Genomic DNA, 21,660 nt, shown 5'->3' with positions numbered 1-21,660 from the left:
CACAAACTAGCTCACACCCCTACTTACTAAACCATTTAGAACTTCCTCAATTAATTATATATATATAATATTTTTATTTATTATTTTATAAATTTCTTTCTAACCCTATTTGTGATTGGTTTTGTTAAAAGAAAAATAAAGTTAATCTCCCCAATCATAAAACAAACACACAAGATAAAGAATCTTCGACCGTCGATTCTTATCTCCATAACATACATGACAAGGATCATCATCTCAAGCCGTTGATTCACATCTCCCATCCAAAACAGTGAAAACACCAAACCACCTATTTATCATCCCATCTTCCTCCTCTTTCCATCCTAAACTAATTCTCTCCCTCTCTCTCTCTCTCTAAAAATGTCTGGTCGTGGAAAAGGCGGCAAGGGTTTAGGAAAAGGAGGAGCAAAACGTCACCGGAAAGTTCTCCGAGACAACATTCAAGGAATAACAAAACCTGCAATTCGTCGTCTTGCTCGTAGAGGAGGTGTTAAAAGAATCAGCGGTCTAATCTACGAAGAAACTCGCGGCGTTCTCAAGATCTTCCTCGAAAACGTCATTCGCGACGCCGTCACTTACACCGAACATGCTCGTCGGAAAACTGTTACCGCCATGGATGTCGTTTATGCTCTTAAAAGACAAGGAAGAACACTCTATGGTTTTGGAGGATAAAATTATAATCTAATGTTTTCATAAAAAGATTGCATTTATCAAATAAAAGTGTTTGTTTTTAACGTTGTTCAAGATATATTTACTAATTCTAATTCTAGATATACCTTAATTAATCGTCGTTGTCAAATGAACCATAACTTCTTCTTGAATTGTTATTGAATTTGTTTTTCTTGTCTTTACTATTGCTTCCACTTCCTTTGTTGCTGCCTTTACCTGGTTTGCCTTTGTCTTTGCCAATGGGTTTCCCGTTTTTCTTCAATTCTTGAACCTTTTTGCTGTCGCTTTTGAGTCGGGGTTTCTTGATTCTAACGAATGTATCTGCTGATGGTTGAGGATCGTATACATCGGGTGACCATGTTACTGATAGGTTCTTTGTTTGTGTTCCTTGTTTCTCTCGACTGCCTTTTAGTGCTGAAACAAGCTTCACAAGAACAGCCTATACAGAAAAGAAATTTGTTTAATGATGAAAACAATGAATTATTTGATCATTTTGATGTGGGTTTTTGAGATTTAGTATATAGAATCAATTTGGATTAAATATCAAGAACCCTTACTGTTTTTGGTGTTGAATGATGTTTCTTCATACTGCCATAGCCACTTTGCTTCAGTATGTCATTTGTTATATCATCTTCATCATCCTCTTCTTCGTCTTCTTCATCATCATCATCATTCTTGATGGTTGTTGCATATCCACTTTGCTTCATTAGGTAAGCATCTATGTCATCATCATCTTCCTCCTCTTCTTCATCTTCTTCTTCTTCTTCATCCTTTACTGCAATTGGTTGATGGGATGGTTTCTTGATGTTTGTTGAATATCCACTTTGCTTCATTAGATAAGCATCTATATCATCATCATCTTCCTCCTCTTCTTCTTCATCTTCTTCTTCTTGAACAACAACATTCTCCTTCTTTACATCCTTATGCATTCCCTTACCATTGTGCAAAACCTTAGTATTGGTGGACAGATAACCCTCATCATTATGAATTTGAACATTATGTAACCCTAGCTCAAGATTCTCCAGAGAAGCTTCCATATCTGAAATTCAAAAGATGAACACCAAATATCCATTAAAGAAAAGGACTATCGAAATCTACAAAGCCAATTCTAATCTAGAATGACTTGTGTCGTATTGATAAACCAAATTTCAAACATCAAGTGAGAATTGCTCAACAAGCTTAAGAAACCTTCAAAATCGCATAATATACACAAATCAACAGCACAGAAGTATATACTGATTTGAATCAAAGACAAAGCACTAAATAATGAAATCTGATCGAGATAAAACGAAATCACCTTAAGACAAGAGCGAAACCCTAACAATATGGACGGTTCAAAATATACATATTATTAAAGAATGTTAAGCTAATGCTTACTAAACAACGTTAAGAAACAAGAATGCCATTAGCGGATCAATCGCAATAAATCAAAACTAAAGAGATAAATCATACAATAGAGAAAACAGAACAGAGCGAAAGAGCTAACCGGAAGTTTTGAATCAGCGTCAAGGAGAAAGATCCGATAAAACAGATTGAGAATCGACGAGTTTCTACCGTGATTGTTTGCAGACGAAGAATCGAAATCGAGGTTCGTCAAGACAATGATGATGATATTGCGCAACCGTAATCGTAATCGCCGCCGCTTCTAGAGAGGATATAGACGTGAGTACGTTACCAAAGATATATGCAGATCACTAGTCACGGCATAATGGAGGAAAAGGAATTCCTTTAAATATGGAACAAGGTTTACAATTAAGGTAATGATTTATTTATTTATTTATTTTATTTTAATATAAAACTAAATATAATAAAATTAAGAAATATATCCTTATATTTTCCTTTATTTTCTTACCAATTTCCAATTTTCATGTGCAAATCTAATCCAACATATTATTTTCTAAATTAAATTCAAATATTTTGAATATTTTAATAAAGAAAGAAAAATTACGAATCGAAAATCAAACTTTGTTGTAAGCTATAGCATGTCGATCTATTTCATGGTAGCCTAGGTAAGAATCGATCTATTTCATGGATGTCTATTTAGCGTAGAATAAGGAATGAATCGAGATTTTAAGAAGAAAAAAACAGGAAGCAAATGTAAACTGCTTTTATGATTCCTATTCTTACATCTAATAAAACCAAATATAACATTGGAAACAAGATTGAGTATTATTGTAAACTAAGATTCATGCTCTTCTTCTTCAGTGTGAAAGTGTGTTAGTTTAAGAGGAATGACAACAACAGACAAATTATCGGTACTACCTTTCGAGAAAGCAGTGCTGATAATGCAGTTTGCGAAAGATTGCGACGAAATACAAGGACTCTTAATATCTCGATTTTTCATATCACTCAAGAGATCACAAACATCTTGAGTTTTCAATGATTCTAATATACCGTCTGATGATACCACCATATAACTATCGTTTCTTCTCAAACCTTCCCAGTTTCTTAATTCCGGATCTGCAATAACTCCATACCTGCAAAAATGAAATCAGATGGATTAAGTGTGATAATTTGTGGTTACAATTTGATCTTAAAATAAATGATGAGGGTAAAAGGGTAAAAGGGTAAAAGTACATTTTTAGAGGAACATCACCAATGGCTCGAGTAATTGCTAAACTTCCCATGACTCGAGGAACATCCCAATCAGTGATATAGCCACGAGCCTTTTCTATTCGGGATTTTTCATCTTCTCTATATGCATTATGATCCCAAGTTAGTTCTGTTACAGAAAGGGATGAAGTTGAATTCTCCGAGCAGATTAGGGCCTTTGAATCACCGATGTGGGCGACTAAGAATTCATCATCTAGAAATAGGGTAACAATTGCAGTAGTGCCTGAATAAATTCGGTTCTTGTAAGCTTCCTGAAAAAAATGTAAATACAGAATGAGCATTGGGATACTTTTTTTTTCATGTTGATCATGATTGATTGAAAAAATCTACATTCGAGATGTAAAAATAATCTTAATACCAAATGAAACAAAAATTTACATTATAATTTGGATAATGATATATAAAATAATTTGTATACTAAATGAAGCAACAATATCACACTATAATCTTGATCATGATCCAAAAAATTAACTTTCAATTTTTATCATGACGATTTTCAGTGGGATCGTGATTGTAACAAAATACAAGTTTCCAATGAAGAATTGAAGCAAAAGAATACTTACTATGGTGAATGTTCGATCAATCTCAACGAGTGAGTTCAAAAGAGCTTGCTTCAGTATTTCTTTGGTACTGAGACAAGATTCAACAGCAAAAGAAAGTGATCATATAAATTCTTGCTAGTAATGACCATCTTATAATATAATAATAATAAGAAGAAGAGGACATACGTTGCATTCGTCGTCTTGTAAGAGCCAAACAGGGAATGGACATAAAAATAATCAAAGAAAAGTTTTGAGGCCATTTCACTTGCTTCATTGCCACCATGACCATCAAATATAGCCACAACACCAACTTTGACCTCTCTGAGCACATTATTGCCTGCATGCAGTCAAATTATTTATATTTCTATCCCATTTGTTAATAAGCTTGAATTTACAGGAACTTGAATATCTATTTAATATGCGAAACTAATTGGAAATAGATTCCGGACAAGATAAAAATGAGTTTTCAATGGGAGTTCAGATTGTGAAAGAACTCAAGTCCCTCATCAACAAAACAAATCAAATCTTCCCCAATCCAAGCAGTCTTCATGCTCTAAAACCAAGAATCAGTTGTAAACAAAAATTGACTCTCTATTAGTTTCATAAGTAATATATATTGTGTTCTTCAATTAAATACTCCAACAGATATTAAATTCTCTACGCGAACATCTTTTTCCCAAACAAAATGAAGTTAATTTCAATATGTTTTGACGAGCATAAAAAACCAGGCTGACGAGAGAAGAGAAGAGAAGGGAGAGGAACTCAAAGTTGACCAAGTAGAGATTGGATTTAACATAGGTTAGCAGTTTTATGCGCAAGAGCGTGATATTTGGATTCAGTATTGGAGCGTACAATGACATGTTGTTTCTTAGAGTTCCAAGAGATGAGATTGACGCCTAAGAAGATACAATAGCCAATAGTCGAACGAAGATCATCAAAACATCTTGTCCAATCAGCATTAGAGTAGGCAGACTGGGTGACAAGGATACCAGAGAATACGTTTAACTGCTCCCCCAATGAAAAGAGGTGGGAACTTTGATTATGTGGAAACTTAGTCTCTTTGACTGAGTTGTTCGTTCTTTGCCAATGGAAACTTGGGTTAGGTCCCGAACCATATGAATAGCATATTCTCCGACTTGCACATCTCATCATGCTAAAAAGGAGGACTAATGAGAAAACCAAACTAACTCATGGGGGCTGTTCACAACTTCACATAGGAGGACCTAAACTGCTAAATCTTATCAGAAATCGTGCAGAAGATTATGAATTCAGGTATGCTTTTGCGAATCAGGTATTACTTCAATTTTTTGATATGATTACTGTATTTGATGAAGCTTTCACCATTTAGATTATAATCCAACATGCCAAGCCTACACAAATAGTATAATAGTACCCTAAAGTATATGAACTGCAAACACATTTCATCAAATTAAGCTGCTCAGTTGATAAATAGTCAAACCTAACCTTCAAATCATGAACTTTTCAAATTCATGATAAAGAAAATGTATTAATCCGAATACAAAGATTAAGAAATGGAAGTGACCATACCAAATAGAGAAATTTGGAAAACAGGGTTGCAAAGAATTCGGTCCTCTTGATATTTCCTTCTACCTTTCATGGTCGCAGAATCACACTCTGCAGTCTGAACTTCGAATGATGATCTGGTGGAGGTAATCCAGACGGAACATTGGAGTGATTGAAGAATGGCAGCTGCTCCGCCTTCATTATAAACCTCCTTACAAGTCTCGGACACTTTATTTACATCGCAAAACGAGTTTACGAGCGTCAATGCTCCACATAAGAGGATCAAAACCTTCAATCGTGCCATCTTATTCACAAATTCGGTCTCCGTTTCATAGTCTAGATGAGTAAAGGTGAGAGCGCGGGTACTTACGATCACCGATCGGGATTATAGGATCAATCTTCTCTTCGGTATGTAGTATGTACAAAAGGAAGAAGATACTAGTTTTTTAGTTAAAATTCTAGTATTTGTCTAAATCATTTACAATAATTAATATTCAATAATTTTTTTTAATAAATTTAAAAAGTTAAAAATATAGTACAAACACAACTAGCCATTATCCCGTTTAAACTTAAAGCGTTATGAAATTAACCGTAACATTTTGGACGGTTAAGTCGAACTTTTACCATTGAGTTACATTGATGACTCATTCATTTTGTTTAATGAATATAACATCATTGCAAAGAATATTATTATTTTTGTCCATTCTATTTAGAGCATTTTTATTTTTAATTTAAAAAAATTCTCGTAAGCATTATTTATATCATATTTAATAAAAGAAAAAGTACAATTTTAATAAAATTATATAAAAGATGATTTTATATAATAATATATTATAATATATTAAAAATTAATATTATTATAAAATTCTTATAAAATATGAAAAATACATAAATAAATACTTAATTTATTTATTAGTGTTTTGGAACACATAAATATCATTCACTTTTTATTCGGGATATTAAACCCCAAAAAAATTCTAAAATAGAACCATTTGGATCCACCAATTATAATTGCTTAATAGTTAATAGCAACCTTTCATTTATTTATTTTCAAGGGGAAATTTGACGAGATGGTCTTAAAGATAACTTTATTTGACATTTTGATCGGCGCATAAAATTAAATGCGCTGGTGACACCTTTATTTTTTGACGATTTTGTCCCTGTCACGTGACGTCTACATTCGCGAGACGCAACCGACATTCGCGAGACGCAACCGGCAATCGCGAGACAAATTTTATTTTTTGTCTCACGATTGCCGGTTTCGGCTAAAAAAAATAAGAGATCAAAAAGTTAAACATGAGCATATTTAGGGTCATTTAGTCAAATTTCCTTTTTAAAATCTCCTACTCTCTACTTAATTTATTTTTAATTAAAATTAAAAAATTAATATATATATATAATTTTTTTTACAACCATAAATCTCAACTAATCTTTGCAAAGACCCACTTTAATCTATGTATTTTGAACAAGAATTAAACATATAATGAAATTAAGAAATTATGAATAAAAAGACAAACTTACATATAAGTCCATTATGAATGACATCTTATATAAACAAGATTAATTGAAATGAAATGGTGACTAAACTAGCTTATAAGGTTCACTCACACACACACTTAGCTTGATAATTAGCAAGCCATGACAATTAAAGAGAAATGATAGGAAATAAACTAGATTCATCAGTAGATGACTGCCATTTATTTCTACATAAATAATGCAGAGATTTTCCTCTCTTGTTTCATTCAAGTTCATCATCATCAATTGACATCCGCGAAAGGAGCTCTATTAGCAACAACATTCACATCATCAGCAATCACCTTGGCTTGATTATGAATAGGAAATGATCGCGTTCTCATCTCTTCAATTGAAGCCAAACTTGGTATCACTATTTCGCGTTTCCTTGGTATCACATTTTCAATTTGATCCACCTGTTCATGAGGAAAATAAGGAAACCATCCAAGAAAAATAAAATCTTTATAAGGAGAAGATAATTAGTTCTATCTCTTTACCAGATAATCTCTTTTTAGACACTGTTCTGTTTGGTTTCTAATCTCTGCTACAACTTCCTTATGCTTCTTTCCGATGCAATTCAGTGTATTTACGCACATGTTAGATATGTTGTTTACTTCCTTCATTGATTCTTTATCAAGCATGAGAGAATCTGCCAAACAGAAACACAATCAGGTATAAGTTTTCGCTGATTGTTTAAGAAAACATTATAGAAAATGAATAATACCATTTGCAGCCGACGAAATATCAGAGATTCTGGTATGGATTTCCGCATCTAAAGAAGAGGATGTGGATGTAATTTCATCATGCAAAATATTGTTTGCAATATTTGTTTCCCTATTGAAAGAAAACAATGAGTAAGTATATAACAAATATCAAAACATAAAAGTGAAACTATTATACTGAATTAACAAAAAAACATACTCTACAAAGGATTCGATCTTTGTCATGATTCTTTCGTTCATATGGTTAATCGATAGCTCTGTCACACTCTCCCAATGTTGCCTTGAATAATCAACCTTATTCGTACTGTAAAACCATGTTAAGGTAAATCAATATGCTAATAATAAGATAACAAATTCCTCGTAAAAAAAATAAAAAGAGAACTTACCACTCTTGAAGAGAATTTTCAATAGTAGTTTTGGTTTCAGCTAAACTGAATGTATCTTCCAAATACCAGCTTCTTAGTTTGTCATGTTGTAGGTTTAGTTCATTATTTGATCTCGTCGAAATATTCTGCATATTTGATATCTCTTGCAGTAACTTTGCATTACTGTCTACTGTCGACTCTTGAATTTTTCTTGAAGCTTCTGAAACCTGATTCAAATTAATAAAATACTTGAAAGGTTAGGAAACACAACGTCACTGATTATGATGCATGTTACAAAAAATGGAATATCGAAAGCTAAACTAACCATCCCAGTTTTCTTAGCAGTCAGAGATGTTAATATTGCTGCAATCTTCTCCATCGCCTGCTTCTCTTCATGAACTGCCTCTTCCTGCTCCCCACAATAAAAATGCTAAGAAAATTGTTCTTTAGTGTTGTTAAAAGGAAAATAGTTAGTTTTGTTAACTTCACCTTAAATGTCTCCTGGAAAAGTGCTAACTTATGGCATTGGTCAATTTGGCTATCTCTAATAGCTCTAACAAGTTCAGAAGCATGGTGAGTGATTTCATTAAATAAATCCTCAGTTAACCTTGAAATCGTCTCTGCTGAAACCATACTTCGATGTAGGCCCTGTTAGAATTTTAAGACAATTGTTGAATTTTTTGGTTCAATTTTTTGAAATGAAAATAAAAGTAGCATTTATATACCTCTTCTTGTTGCCTAGACGAGTAAGCTAAGATTTCCTTTTGCTCTGTAATACTATTTTGAATATCAGCAGCCACAAGTTTTCCATCTGAAACAGCGTTATCCAGAAACTGTAGAAAAAAATGAAGCAAAATAACCACATCTATCAGTTCGTGTTGATGAAATGAAGAGAACTAAACTTTTTTAAGTCATATGGCGCCTCATACTTTCTCAAGCTCGGTTATTTGACATGTCATTGTGGACTTCATTGTCTGAAGATCAGAACAAGACTTAGTTTGCAACAAATGAGCTAGCTCCTTTAGAGTTGAAGTTCCAGTAATATATGTCTGCAACATTTTCTGTACTCTAGATTCCAATATCTCAGTTGCCTGGAAGAAAGAAAACAAGAAGATAATCATTAAGTAATTGATACCCACAAATTAACTAATAATGGGCTTATTCTGAATCTAGATGCAGATCAATAAGTTCCTTACTAAGAGCTCGAGTTTGATGTAAAAAGTGGGTTATTTAGGTAAAATGACTAAAATGTTCTTTTAAAATACAATGTTCATCCTTCCAAATTTGATCTCGTTGAATCAACATTCAGATGAGATATCTGCCAAAAGAAAACTAATTGAGTAGTTCTTACATCATGTTTACTGGCAAGAAAAGTGGAGACATGTTCGTCTGCAGTCTTCAATTGTTGCTGCTGCTCAAAGATTGACCCAAGAATTGTCTTGTGTAGGTCCTTTAGACTCTGATCAAGCTTTGATCCAAATTCAAGTAGAAGGCCTTGATTTTTAGACTCCAAACTATCTTTATGATCTACATAAGAGTTGAGGTTTAGATTTAATCAAGAGAAGACGGAATTTGAAGGAAAAACAATGAGCAGTCAGTCAATACCTATTTTTTCAAACAAGGTAGATATATCATTTGATGCAATCTGCAAATTGCCTCGCAATTCTTTTGCACGTTCAATCAAGAAATTCTCTGATTGTATAAGTTTGGTAATGGCAGACTCTTTCTGCTTCAGTGTCGAAATGGCTTCCCTGTGCTTCTCTTGGAGATCCTTTAACTTCATATTAGTATTTTCCAAATCCATCTGAGAATGAAAGAATTAATAAAGATCAGAACATGCCATGAAAACTATTCAGATCAGACTTTTTTGTGTGTGTATTAATAAATTACCTTACAATCCTTAAGCTCACTCTGTATGTCTAGTTTCTCTTCTTGTTCTGTAACATAGAGTTCCCGAAACATTTCCACTTGCTGTTGGCAGGAAATTCATCATTTTTAGAGCCCAATACACAAATATCATCTTCTGGTGAATTACCTGAACAGGAAAAATTCATACCTTTTCACTAGCATTTAAATCAGACTCCAACTGTTCAATCTTCTCATTCCTTGCCTTCTTTTCAGCTTCATCGGCAGCAAATCTTTCATGAGGAATGTAAACACCGTTTCTTTCTCTTGCTGCTCGAACATCTAGTTTAATTGCAATGAAAAACAAAATTAAGTTTGATCCATTTATTCAATTCAGTTTTTTTCCCTGAAGGGATTAGAGGGAGTCCCACTTAATCAAGATGTTTTAAATTGTGAATTCGAATATGAGACCATTTATAAGTTTGATCCATTTATCCAATTAAGCTTCTTTTTCACGAGACCAGGTTTTTTTTTCCAAAGGGACTAAGGAGAGTCCTTTCAATCAAGATGATCTTAGTGCGAATCAAATATGAGACTATTTTATAAGTTTGATCCATTTATCCAATTCAGCTTCTTTTTTTGAGACCATGTTTTTTCTATAAAGGAACTGAGCAAATTTAAGTGAGAATCGAACATGAGACTTTTAAGGAACTATCTTGGGTGGGGTCTAATTCAGCTAAGTAAAAGATCAAGAAACATAAAAGTGGTTACCAACCTTGTTTCATTCTATCCATTTCCAAGTACAAATCTTTAAGCAGCACAGCCTTAGACATTTTCTGGTTTGCCTGAAAAGTATAATTTAACATTAGCACATATAGAACAGTCTTAGACATTTTCTTTATTATCTAAATAAAGAATTTTAGATAATAATAACCTCTGGCTTGTTCTTGATGTTTTTGGCACGATAAGCATAATCTAATGTGCTTAGAGTTTCCTCCAAACAATGAGCAGATGGAGAAATTGTTGCAATAATACAAGTTTTCGTTTTTCCTCCTAATGAATCTCGCAGCAATCTAGTTAACTTGCTATCTCTGCACAATGTGAATTCATAACAATCAAATAAAAAGCTAGTTCATCATCAATTACCATATCAAAAATTTGTTAGTTTAGCACATTACCTGTAAGGAACATGAGCAGAATGTTCCACAAGAGTATTTATTACACGTCCAAGTGTTAACAAGCTCTTGTTTATTTCTCCAGCTTCCCTTGCACGAGCCTTCATCAAACAAAACTACAAACTTTAGCATCTAACAAACATTAATCAATAATCTCTAAATAGAGTGAATTTACATACCTCTCGAGCACCTGACCGAGATATATTCTCTGATCCAGCCAAATCAACTAGATTAAGCTTGCCACATTTGATGAGCTCCTCATCTCCAATAGTTGTTTCTTTAATATGAACAGTTATGGTAAAGACTGAATGAGATCGGCTGCAAGATTACAAATGTCAAATACCCATACATTCAAAACCATGTTATAGAAAAAAGAAAAAAACTCAACCTGCTACGCTTATTTAACAAAGTATCAGCTGTACGCCTTTTTGCAGCTCCTCTTTCCAAAAGGTTGTGAATTTCATTGGCACTGTATACAGCTTCTTCTTCTAGACCTCTTACAATCACACTACCTTTACCATCCTCCATTAAGGAAATGGGTTTTCTTTGCCTATCTTCCAAAGGCTTTGATGAATCATCAAGTGCAAGAAGATCCGTGATTTCTTCATTGTAAAGTTCCAGAAAAGTCACTTTCATATTATAATCAGCATTTTGTGCCTCCAATACATCAAAGATCTGACGAACCGCCCTTGGTATAACACCAGCCTCAGCAGCCAACTCACCACCCTATTTTTGAAACCATTTCATTAGAAATCCATTTTTTTTTCTGTGTATAAAGATTTGATGCAGATTTTTTTATACCTTCTTCCTCATTCCTCCCTCCATTGTATATGTTTTTCCTGTTCCTGTCTGTCCATATGCAAATATGGTACAGTTGAAACCTTCAAGAACTTCATTTACAATGGGAGTAATTGCTTGGTCATATATTGATCTTTGTTGTGCTTTTGGCCCAAATACCTATTACCCAAGTAAGAATAATCAATTTGCTGTTAAACAATTACAATTGTAGAACATTTTATATAACACTGATCTTTCAACTTACCTTGTCAAAGGTAAAAACTCTATCCACTTGTTTATTAGCTACACTTTGTATAATATTGACTTCTCTTCTATGTTCATTACAAGTTACCACTCTTGGCACATTCACTCTTTGCTCATCCTCATTTAGTGGCCTGAAAACAAGTCTCATTTATGAATTCTAAAGAAAACATTGTTCTAAAATGATAACTTAGGTCAAAATCCACCAGAAAACAGCAGAATGTTCAAATTCATTTCAAATTACAGCAGCCCTAATGAAAATAAGCTCAGAAATACCTGCATCTGAGAATGACTTGCACATTAATTTCTTGATCTCTATTATTATGCCGACTCAAACCCAAATCAGAACATCTAGATTCAAGACGTCGCCTTTCTGGACGAGGAGTGAGAAATGGAATCGGAGATGGCGCCATCCCTTGTCCTACCTTTCGGGATGTATCTGGAGTTAGAGATACCATTTCTGATCCATAAACCAGTAAACAGTCAGAAGATCTTAAATCGTACAAAAAAAACACTGTAATTCAGTTCACTTATCAAATTCATTTCTTACCGAGTTCTTAATTCAGCCGGAAACCCTAGAAGGAGCGTCGATTTGAGAGAAAAATGAAAACCCTTGTAGAATTGTGCTTTTGAGATTTGAACTTTGAACAATCGATCGGTATTTCTCTCTCTATGTTGTGGTATTTCGATTTCAATTGCGATTTCGAAGTGAGATTGGTAACTTGTCAGGCTTTATCCAACGACTAGTATACTATATGGTGTAGATAGCCGTTGGGCTGGTGGGACCGGAAAAATTCAAATTCTCTTCATCTTACAAAAATAGAAAATGTATTTAATAACTATATGATATTTGACCAAAGATAATAAATACAATTATTATGATATTTTAACTTTTGTAATTTTTTTTCCTTTTAATTATTTTAATTTTTTTAAAAAGTGAATATGTATGTTATGTAATGATTAAAATTAATAAAATATTTATTTCTTAGAATTAAACTAATATTTGATCTTGTTATTTTTATTGTTATTTTTAAGAACATAACTTTTAGTAACATTAAGAACATGTTTGATTTTGTTTTTTAAGGGTTTTGTCTAAAAAAAAATTGTTCAGTAAAAAATATGTTATTTGAGTTTTAATTGGTTTAATAATAAAATATTGTTTTATATTTAAAATTTAATTTAATAAAAATAAAATAAAGATATTTTAGTATTTAAATTGATGAAATTAACGATTTTATAGTTAAATATTTAAAATGACAATGATTTGATAGAGATGAATTTATAAAAATATCTAGTTAAACTCCAAAAATAAATCTAAAAAATCCACATTAACTCTAATAGAATTTATAACTGATTTTTATTATTCAAATTTATTATCTATTATTAATTATATCATTTTTAATTTGAATAGTATCTAAAACATTTATTCTTGATATAAAATTCCTTACTATTTTTGGCTTGCCTAGGCCATTAATTAACATAAGATTGTATATTCTAATTGATACTCACTTAAATAACAAAGATTGTATAGTTTTGTTATTGAAAATATACCAAATTGTAAACTTAAATATAATAAAATTTTAAATTGGCATAATATACCTATTGTTATTTATTATATTATAAAAAATAAATACTCCTTTAAATAGTTTGTTTTGAATATTTATGTTTAAATAAATTAAATTTAATAATTATTTCTCTTTGTTCTTTCATGTAAAGTAAAATAAAAAGTAATATTTTATTTGATACTTTTCTGATTCTAATTAATAATGGTTTCTCTTTGTTCTTTCATGTAAAATAAATTATAATAATTTGTTGGATACTTTTCCGATTCTAATTTATATTCAACATCAATTTAATAATTCAATGATATTATTGAACTATTTTGGAAATTATCAGGGAAATTTTACCAAAATTTAAAACAAAATCAGTTAAGTATCATATTCTTATATATATTAAATTATAAGAAGTGTATTAAATATTTGTCAAAACTTAGCAGAATATCTTAAATATACTCATTGAACAGCCATTTAAATTCAAAAGAAATAAAAATATGTATTAACAAAATTCGAACATAATCCTCACTCCAAAAAAAAGCTAGACTTATAAACTCCTGCGTTGTTATATTGTGAAATATATTTATTTAAATTATATATTCAAATTCAACTTAAACTTTTAATTTAAAATAATAAAATATATAAGATATTTATAATCAGTAAAATAAATAATAATTAAAAATATATTATTAATTATATTTAAAAAACTCAAAATAATAAAATCCATATCTTTTAAATAATAATATATTAGAAATAGATATATAAAAAATAAAATTATTAATCTTATTAAAAATATTATATTCTAAAAATATCATTACTTAAGTGTTTTTTTTAAAATAAAATTTATTATATATATTATTTAAAAAATATTGTTTGAAAATATCTTCTAAATTATTATTAATTTTACAAATTAGAAGAATTATATATATATATATATATATATATATATATATATTAAAATTATTAATCTTTTTAAAATTAAAAATTCAAAATATATAATTATTTATTAAAAATTTAAGTTGAATTTGACTATATAATTTTAACAAATATATTTTAACAATACAAGACTTAATTAAATTTGTTAGCTTTTTTTCCTTCATCTTTTAAATATGACACATTTGGATAAGTTTACATAAATTATCACATGTTATGGAATTTTGGTAGGATTCAATTTAATCCATTTATTTATCTTTTAAAATATTAAAATTATTTTTTATTATTTTTAATATAAATTAAATATCTAGAGAGATAAAAAGATATTTAGGTCAAAACCCAATTTTTTCATAAAATCAAACAAGATTTAAAAAAAAAAAAAACCTAAATAACCACCTCCTCATAGGATGGGTAAAGTGTTGAAAATATTTTTTATTTTAAAAAAATTGGATTGTTTTGTCCTTATATGTGAAGTGAAAAAAAAAAAACCACCTTTAGGAGTGTACAAATGGATAAACCCAATTCATATTATCCAACTCATGTTCAACTTAAATTAAATTTTATCATTTCATTATCCAAATCATATTAATGAATAACATGAGTTGGGTTATGTAATCCAAACTAAATTTTAGTTTGTAACACATCTATTACGTTTTTGACTCGTTTAATATTTAATATGTTTTTGTTATAGTTAACACATTTTGATTAGTTCTAACAATTATTTAATTTGTTTTACCTAATTTGATAGGTTTTTGATTTATTTAACACGTTTTTAACTCGTTTAACTAATATTTAGTTCGTTTAACCTGTTTTGACTCGCTTAATATGTTTTTAGTTTTAAAAAGTATGTAACAAGTTTTAATCAATTTAACATGTTTTGACACGTTTAACACGTCTTAACACGTTTAACACGTCTTAACACGTCTTAACACGTTTTTAACACATTTAACATTTTTTGGCCGTTTAACAAATTTGTGACACATTTAACATTTTTGGTCCGTTTAATTTGTTTTTTTTGTTCTGTCTAATATGTCTTTGACATTATCGTTTAAAATAATTTTAATTTGTTTGAAATTATTTTGATAATTTAATTACTAAATAAGTTAAAGAAATAATATGTGAGATTAATATGAATTATTTAAATAATTCGTACTAGATAGAGTTTTAAATATGATAAATTCTATTTATTTTCATAAATAAATTAATTTATTAAAGAGTTTTAAAACAATAATGATAATGATATATTAGTTAGGTATGAATAGACTATAATTAATAAATATATTATTAATGTATTTTAAAATTTTCGATTATTTTCTATTTGACTATATGGACATCAACGTAATAATATTAAGAAAATATATTATAGTTGAAATATGGTTAGTTTATATTAGATTGATAAGAGATAATTAAATTAATTTAATTTTGATAATTTAAGTAACCCTAAACCAACCTAAAATAAACTCAACCTAAATTCTACCTAACTCAAATTAACTTATCCAAATTCCAAATTAATATTTTGAGTTTGGATTAAAATTAAAATTTGAGTCAACCCAAACTATGCTATAGTTTGTCCTTACCATAACAGAGATCATTTCTAACAAATTCATAAGTTTAAATATAATATTTCAAATCCATTAATATATTTGAGACTTTCTACTAAGTTTAGTAGAAAAATTAATGAGATTGAACTATTTTGAAAATTATCAAGTATATTTGACCAAAATCTAAAACAAAAACAGTTAAGTATTCTTATATATTAAATTATAAGAAGTGTATTAAATATTTACTAAACTCTCATATATTTAAAATAAAATTAAATCAAAACTCTAGAAAAGAAATTCTATTAAACGTTGCTTAATCTTAAGCCATATATTTATTTGATTTCCTTCATATTTTTTAATGAAAATCATTAAACTATTGCTTAAATATTAGGTATTTGCTCTTTTTCATGTTATTAATAAAGTATATTAGTTATATATTATGTTTAAATATAATATAATTATTTTTTTTTTATAAAAATTATATATATTTTTTTATTTAAAACTATTTATTTTTATTGAACTTTAATTATATTAGTCAGTTTAAAATATGAATAAATGTTGTAATTAAAAGAATATATATATATATATTTATATAATACTATTATATACAAAAATAAAATAGTTAATATATACTTTATTAACATCTTTTGAATAGTTGATGCATATTTTTATTTTAATAATTAATAATATTATTCTTATTATTTTAAATTAGAATTTATACATATTATTAAATAAAAAAACTGACATAAAAAAATAATTTTGAAATGTTAAAAATAAAATAATAATAAATATTTAAACTAAAAAAAATAACCAAATTAATTTTAAAGTTAGGAGAGAAATTTAACCAAACAACTTTGGGTTGAACGATATGCTTTTTCTAAAGTAACTTTGTTTCTTCTCAAAACTAACCTTTTTTAAAATCAGTTTTTTTTATTACATTTAAAATTCATTATATATATATATATATTTTTTAAAAAAAAATATTTTTTTTTAATAAATTTTCTATATTTAAATTATTATTTGTATAAACTAAATTATTTATATTTTGATATATATTTTAAATTTATATTTTTATAAATTTGATTATTTATATTTTCATATATAATTTAAATTATTATTTTTTATAAATTTGATTATTTATATTTTAATATATAATTTAAATTATTTTTTTTTTTTTATAAATTTGATTATTTATATTTTAATATATATATATATTTACATTTCAATTATTATTTATATAGTGTAATAAATATTCCCTTAACCTTAAGATTTTAATAAATAATTGATAAATACTAATAAATTTAAAATATTTTAATCATAACAATATAATAATTAGCTATTCATAAAAACTATTACAATAATCATTTATCTAAAAACAATTACAATCATCAATATAAATTATTTTGTTGTGAAATTATATAAAATTAAAAAATTTGTCAAAACTATTATAATAAAAGACAACACATTAAATATAAAAAATAAACAAATTTAAATTTAAATTATATATAAAATATAAATAATCAAATTTAAAAAATAAAAATTTAAAATATATATCAAAATATAAATAATTTAGTTTATACAAATAATAATTTAAATATATTAAATTTATAAAAATAATTGTTTAAAATATATATAATAAATTTTAAATGTAATAATAAAATTGAATTTAAATAGTAAACTAGATTAGTTTAGGAATAGATGAACAAATTAAGTTAGTTTAAAAAATTAAACACCAAACAATGTGACAATGTTACTCTGAGAAACCATCCATTGAACCACACATTCGAAAGATATTAATTAATATTAAATATTTAAAATTTCTTTACAAATTAATTTAAAATATTTAAATGTGTAAGTTATGTTTTTAATTAAGTTGAAAATAGATATACATGGTTAATTTTTTATTTATTTAACTAACCAATATATCAAATCATTCAATTCGCCAAATACAAAGTTGAGAGTTTTGATAAGGTACAACTGGCTATTGTCAAATTTAAATTTATCTACAAGACTGACTAAACTCAATCTACGAAAACTCTTAAATACAACATCAAAAGTATCTAATCATAAAACTAATGTCCACATAAATCATTTCTCTTTTGTGAGCTCGTCTAGAGTCATATAATTATGAAATTTGAAAATCTCTCTTATTCTCGCAATCCTCATTTAAGTCTCATCATTGGCATAATCTCTTGGCAATGACATTCTCGTGATGCATTTCTTCCTCATTTAAGATTCATCATTGGCAAGATCTCTTGGCAATGACATTTCTCGTGATGCATTTCTTTATCATTCGAGATTCACTAGCAGTTCGTGGAACCAACTCACTTTCTTTGCACATGGGCTAGAACAAACAACATTTTGGACCTCCCCCTTCTATTTGTGATTCACCTCTTTTTCTCCCCCACATAAAACACATATTTTGGCTAATCTAACATCAATTTATATTAGCTAGTTTGGCAACTAATTAACTTCAAAGATTATTAAAGCTAATGAGTGAATCATGTAGTGAAAAACACAATAATATTCATTACCATCATCATCAATTCATATAGTAACTGGAACAATATTAATGGAATGGAAGGGAAGTGGAATGAATAGAAATGAATACAAACTATATCACTCAATCCATGGCATGACATTCATATATATATATATATTTAGTTAGTGTTAATTACCTTTGCCTTCATCTTCGTTCAAGATTCGGTCCCTAAAATCAGAAACCATCCTTGGAAGGCCATCACGAAGAGAAACTCTTGGTTCCCAATTAAGAAGTTCTTTAGCCTTGCTAATATCTGGTTTCCTCTTATGTGGATCATCTGCTGTATTTGGTTTGAATTCAATTGTCGCACTAGGATCAATACTTTCTTTCACCACCTCTGCCAATTCTAACATCGTGAATTCCCCTGGATTTCCCAAGTTAAATGGACCAACATGTTCTCCTTCCATTAATGCCACCAATCCATCCACCAAATCTGATACATATTGAAAGCTTCGAGTTTGCTTTCCATCACCATACACAGTCAATGGTTGTTTCCTTATCGCCTACAGCAAAAGCAAATCAAAACAATTTTGGTTAAAACCCATCTTTTGTTTATCTGATTTTGAACAGAAATGCGATCAAAACCTGTGCTACGAAGTTGCTGACAACTCTTCCATCATCCAAACACATTCTAGGCCCATAAGTATTGAAAATTCTAGCTATGCGGACCTGTAAATGATGAATCAGAAAGAAAGAACCCTAAAACAGTCAATATATATGTCCTAATTCAGCACATCAATTACCTCAACACCAGCACCACGATGGTAATCCATTGTCAATGTTTCAGCTGTTCGTTTTCCTTCATCATAACAACTCCTAACACCTACAAATTTCTCAAACCCATTAGAATCAACACATTCAAAGTTTACTTAATTAAATTACCTATTGGATTGACATGTCCCCAATATGTTTCTTTCTGTGGATGTTCAAGAGGATCCCCATAAACTTCACTTGTACTAGTAAGCAAAAACCTCGCCCCAATTCTCTTAGCCAAACCCAACATATTAAGCGTTCCCATCACATTAGTTTTGTAAATCCTCTCAGTTAAGGACTCAAAACAATGAATTATAAACAACAGTAATAGAAAAAACGAAAAACAAAACTTGGGAAGGATATGATTGTTTTCACAGGATTATACTTATAATGAACAGGAGAAGCAGGACAAGCCAAATGATAGATCTGATCAACCTCCAACAATATAGCTTCAACAACATCATGTCTAATAAGCTCAAACCTCGGATTCCCAAAATGATGCATAACATTTTCCTTCCTCCCAGTAAAGAAATTATCAATAACAATTACATTATCCCCTCTAGCAATCAACTTATCAACAAGATGACTACCCACAAATCCCCCACCACCAGTAACAACAATCCTAAGCCGCCGCCTACCAATCCCAACAGGAACTCTCCCACCAACCTCCCTACCGTATCCATACGTGGGTAATGATTCACGGCCATAGAGAGACACCGATCTGGCAATTGAAGAGTGTTGTTCGGAAGGGACGATTCGGGAAAGACTAGGTTGGAGAATGAAGAAAGTTGAACCGATTAGAATACCCACGAGAACGAAGAGAAGTCGTTGTTCTTTGAGAAGGTAGGTGATGGATCTAGGGAGAGACCTTGGATGTTTTTGGATCTTGGTTGAGTATGTCGGTGTGAGGGTTGATGATGGTAATTCCTCGTCTCGACGGTGACTGACAGTCGACTGTTTGTACAATTGTTTCATGATTCTCGGTCGTTTCTTCGATTTGAGAGAGATGAAGAAGGAATTGAATGGAAATGGAGGGAAGTGTAGTGTTAGAGATTCTGAGCTTGGTAATGGTAAGCCACCGCCATTGTTAGTCAGTTTCTTATTATCATCATTTTGTGTGTACAAAAACTACATTCTGTTATCACAATCTAACTACTTTATTCTTCTTCTTATTATTAACAAATAAGTATTAAATAAGTATTGATGAGAAGTAATTTAATCATTTATAATAAATAAATAAAATCTATAGAATTGATTAATCAACTAGTAAATGTTCGTGTATACAAATTAGGGTGTCTAAAAAATTCTATCTGAAATGTTTGATCCGTTGATACGACCGATCCGATCCGAAAAAATCCGAATTCGATATTTTTATCGGATATGGATCGAGCAAAAAAATTTGGATACCCGAAGCAGATCACGTGAGTTTTTATTATTTGTCTTAAACAGTATTTTGATAATTTTCAACAAACAGCCTCCCTCAATTAAAATAATTATTTGTTTACTTAAACAAAAATATTTTTAAATAATTAATTATTAAACAAAAAATAATAAATATGAGAAAAATTGGATCGACGGGTATTCGACTTCGATCTGATCCGGTGTTTTCGGATTAGATAGTGATCGGATACCGAGTCGGATACGGATCACAATTTTTTTAAAAATTAGAGGCAGATATCTTATCCGAAATACCGAATCAAATCGAATCGGTAGGTTTGTCCACCCTAAATACACACTAAAATATCAAATTTAAAGAATAAGTCTAAAGACTAAATAAAAGACTAACTAAATTTTCTAGAATACAAGTTTGTATGTACACAAAACTAGAACCCTATGTTTAAAATTCTCGATTGCCTTCGTCACACACTTTTACTGCACTAGGGTCGGCCATATGGTTAGGCGAGCTAGGGAGACTCACCTCCCCGGACCCCTTATAAATAAAGAAAAAAAGTCTAGGGTCCGACACAATTAGAATATTTGTTACGAATCTTTTGTTCTCCCTCACGGGATGGATAAAACACGGGATGGATAAAACAGTAAAAATATTATTATTATTATTTTAATTTTACTATTTTGCCCATTCTTATTAAGGAAAATATGGGATCCTGTAATGAGGATCATATTGGGACCGACATTTTGTTAGAGCCTTCCAAACTTGGGACGACCCTGCTCATTTTTCTCTTCAAAATGAGATCTTTGTCCTAATGATCATAATCTTATCCATTAAATTAAAAAATAACAAGTTGGTGTGATGTCCCACTCTTAATTTAAGTAGAGTTCTTGCACAACTTATATGGTTAAGATATTTGCTGTAACCCTTAATTATTTGATGCGAA

General features: G+C 29.7%; 4 protein-coding genes across 4 annotated transcripts; 1 reads left to right on the top strand and 3 right to left on the bottom strand.

Annotated features, from left to right (window-relative positions):
• Positions 1-310: 310 nt before the first annotated feature.
• Positions 311-745, top strand: LOC124911882 (histone H4). The gene has a single exon (XM_047452413.1). It carries the CDS (start codon positions 358-360, stop codon positions 667-669), a length of 312 nt encoding a protein of 103 aa, XP_047308369.1. The 5' UTR covers positions 311-357; the 3' UTR covers positions 670-745.
• Positions 746-1,187: 442 nt separating this feature from the next.
• On the bottom strand, positions 1,188-5,758 carry LOC124911881 (probable protein phosphatase 2C 51). Its single transcript, XM_047452412.1, has 6 exons — positions 5,370-5,758; positions 4,008-4,158; positions 3,843-3,909; positions 3,244-3,530; positions 2,929-3,143; positions 1,188-1,705 (listed from the first exon to the last, which is right to left on the bottom strand). The coding sequence occupies exons 1-6, from the start codon at positions 5,647-5,649 to the stop codon at positions 1,203-1,205; spliced, it is 1,503 nt and encodes a 500-aa protein (XP_047308368.1). The 5' UTR covers positions 5,650-5,758; the 3' UTR covers positions 1,188-1,202.
• A 1,084-nt stretch (positions 5,759-6,842) lies between these two features.
• Positions 6,843-12,712, bottom strand: LOC124912623 (kinesin-like protein KIN-5B). The gene is made up of 22 exons (XM_047453266.1): positions 12,553-12,712; positions 12,279-12,462; positions 12,007-12,136; positions 11,766-11,921; positions 11,353-11,690; positions 11,144-11,282; positions 10,968-11,065; positions 10,724-10,880; positions 10,565-10,634; positions 10,001-10,131; positions 9,835-9,915; positions 9,550-9,748; positions 9,296-9,471; positions 8,874-9,035; positions 8,670-8,777; positions 8,434-8,592; positions 8,270-8,353; positions 7,966-8,171; positions 7,779-7,883; positions 7,582-7,691; positions 7,355-7,506; positions 6,843-7,273 (listed from the first exon to the last, which is right to left on the bottom strand). The coding sequence occupies exons 2-22, from the start codon at positions 12,458-12,460 to the stop codon at positions 7,103-7,105; spliced, it is 3,114 nt and encodes a 1,037-aa protein (XP_047309222.1). The 5' UTR covers positions 12,461-12,462; positions 12,553-12,712; the 3' UTR covers positions 6,843-7,102.
• Positions 12,713-18,535: 5,823 nt separating this feature from the next.
• LOC124912621 (UDP-glucuronic acid decarboxylase 1-like) lies at positions 18,536-20,464 on the bottom strand. The gene is made up of 5 exons (XM_047453263.1): positions 19,688-20,464; positions 19,454-19,601; positions 19,315-19,394; positions 19,157-19,240; positions 18,536-19,074 (listed from the first exon to the last, which is right to left on the bottom strand). The coding sequence occupies exons 1-5, from the start codon at positions 20,297-20,299 to the stop codon at positions 18,700-18,702; spliced, it is 1,299 nt and encodes a 432-aa protein (XP_047309219.1). The 5' UTR covers positions 20,300-20,464; the 3' UTR covers positions 18,536-18,699.
• Between the last annotated feature and the right edge of the window lie 1,196 nt (positions 20,465-21,660).

Source organism: Impatiens glandulifera, chromosome 8 (genome assembly GCF_907164915.1).
Source record: "Impatiens glandulifera chromosome 8, dImpGla2.1, whole genome shotgun sequence".
NCBI lineage: Eukaryota > Viridiplantae > Streptophyta > Magnoliopsida > Ericales > Balsaminaceae > Impatiens > Impatiens glandulifera.
The sequence above is the reverse complement of the archived record's forward strand: the minus strand, read 5'-3'. Positions and strand labels throughout refer to the sequence as shown.

Coding starts and splice junctions, on each gene's coding strand:
- LOC124912621 (XM_047453263.1), bottom strand. CDS start 20,299: ATGAAACAATTGTACAAACAGTCGACTGTCAGTCACCGTCGAGACGAG. Junction 19,395..19,453: donor GGGACATGTCAATCCAATAG/GTAATTTAATTA, acceptor AGAAATTTGTAG/GTGTTAGGAGTTGTTATGAT. Junction 19,241..19,314: donor ATCGTGGTGCTGGTGTTGAG/GTAATTGATGTG, acceptor CATCATTTACAG/GTCCGCATAGCTAGAATTTT.
- LOC124912623 (XM_047453266.1), bottom strand. CDS start 12,460: ATGGTATCTCTAACTCCAGATACATCCCGAAAGGTAGGACAAGGGATG. Junction 9,916..10,000: donor ATTTAAATGCTAGTGAAAAG/GTATGAATTTTT, acceptor TCCTGCCAACAG/CAAGTGGAAATGTTTCGGGA. Junction 8,354..8,433: donor TTTTCCAGGAGACATTTAAG/GTGAAGTTAACA, acceptor TGTGGGGAGCAG/GAAGAGGCAGTTCATGAAGA.
- LOC124911882 (XM_047452413.1), top strand. CDS start 358: ATGTCTGGTCGTGGAAAAGGCGGCAAGGGTTTAGGAAAAGGAGGAGCA.
- LOC124911881 (XM_047452412.1), bottom strand. CDS start 5,649: ATGGCACGATTGAAGGTTTTGATCCTCTTATGTGGAGCATTGACGCTC. Junction 3,910..4,007: donor TACAAGACGACGAATGCAAC/GTATGTCCTCTT, acceptor ATCTTGTCTCAG/TACCAAAGAAATACTGAAGC. Junction 3,531..3,842: donor TTGATCGAACATTCACCATA/GTAAGTATTCTT, acceptor CATTTTTTTCAG/GAAGCTTACAAGAACCGAAT.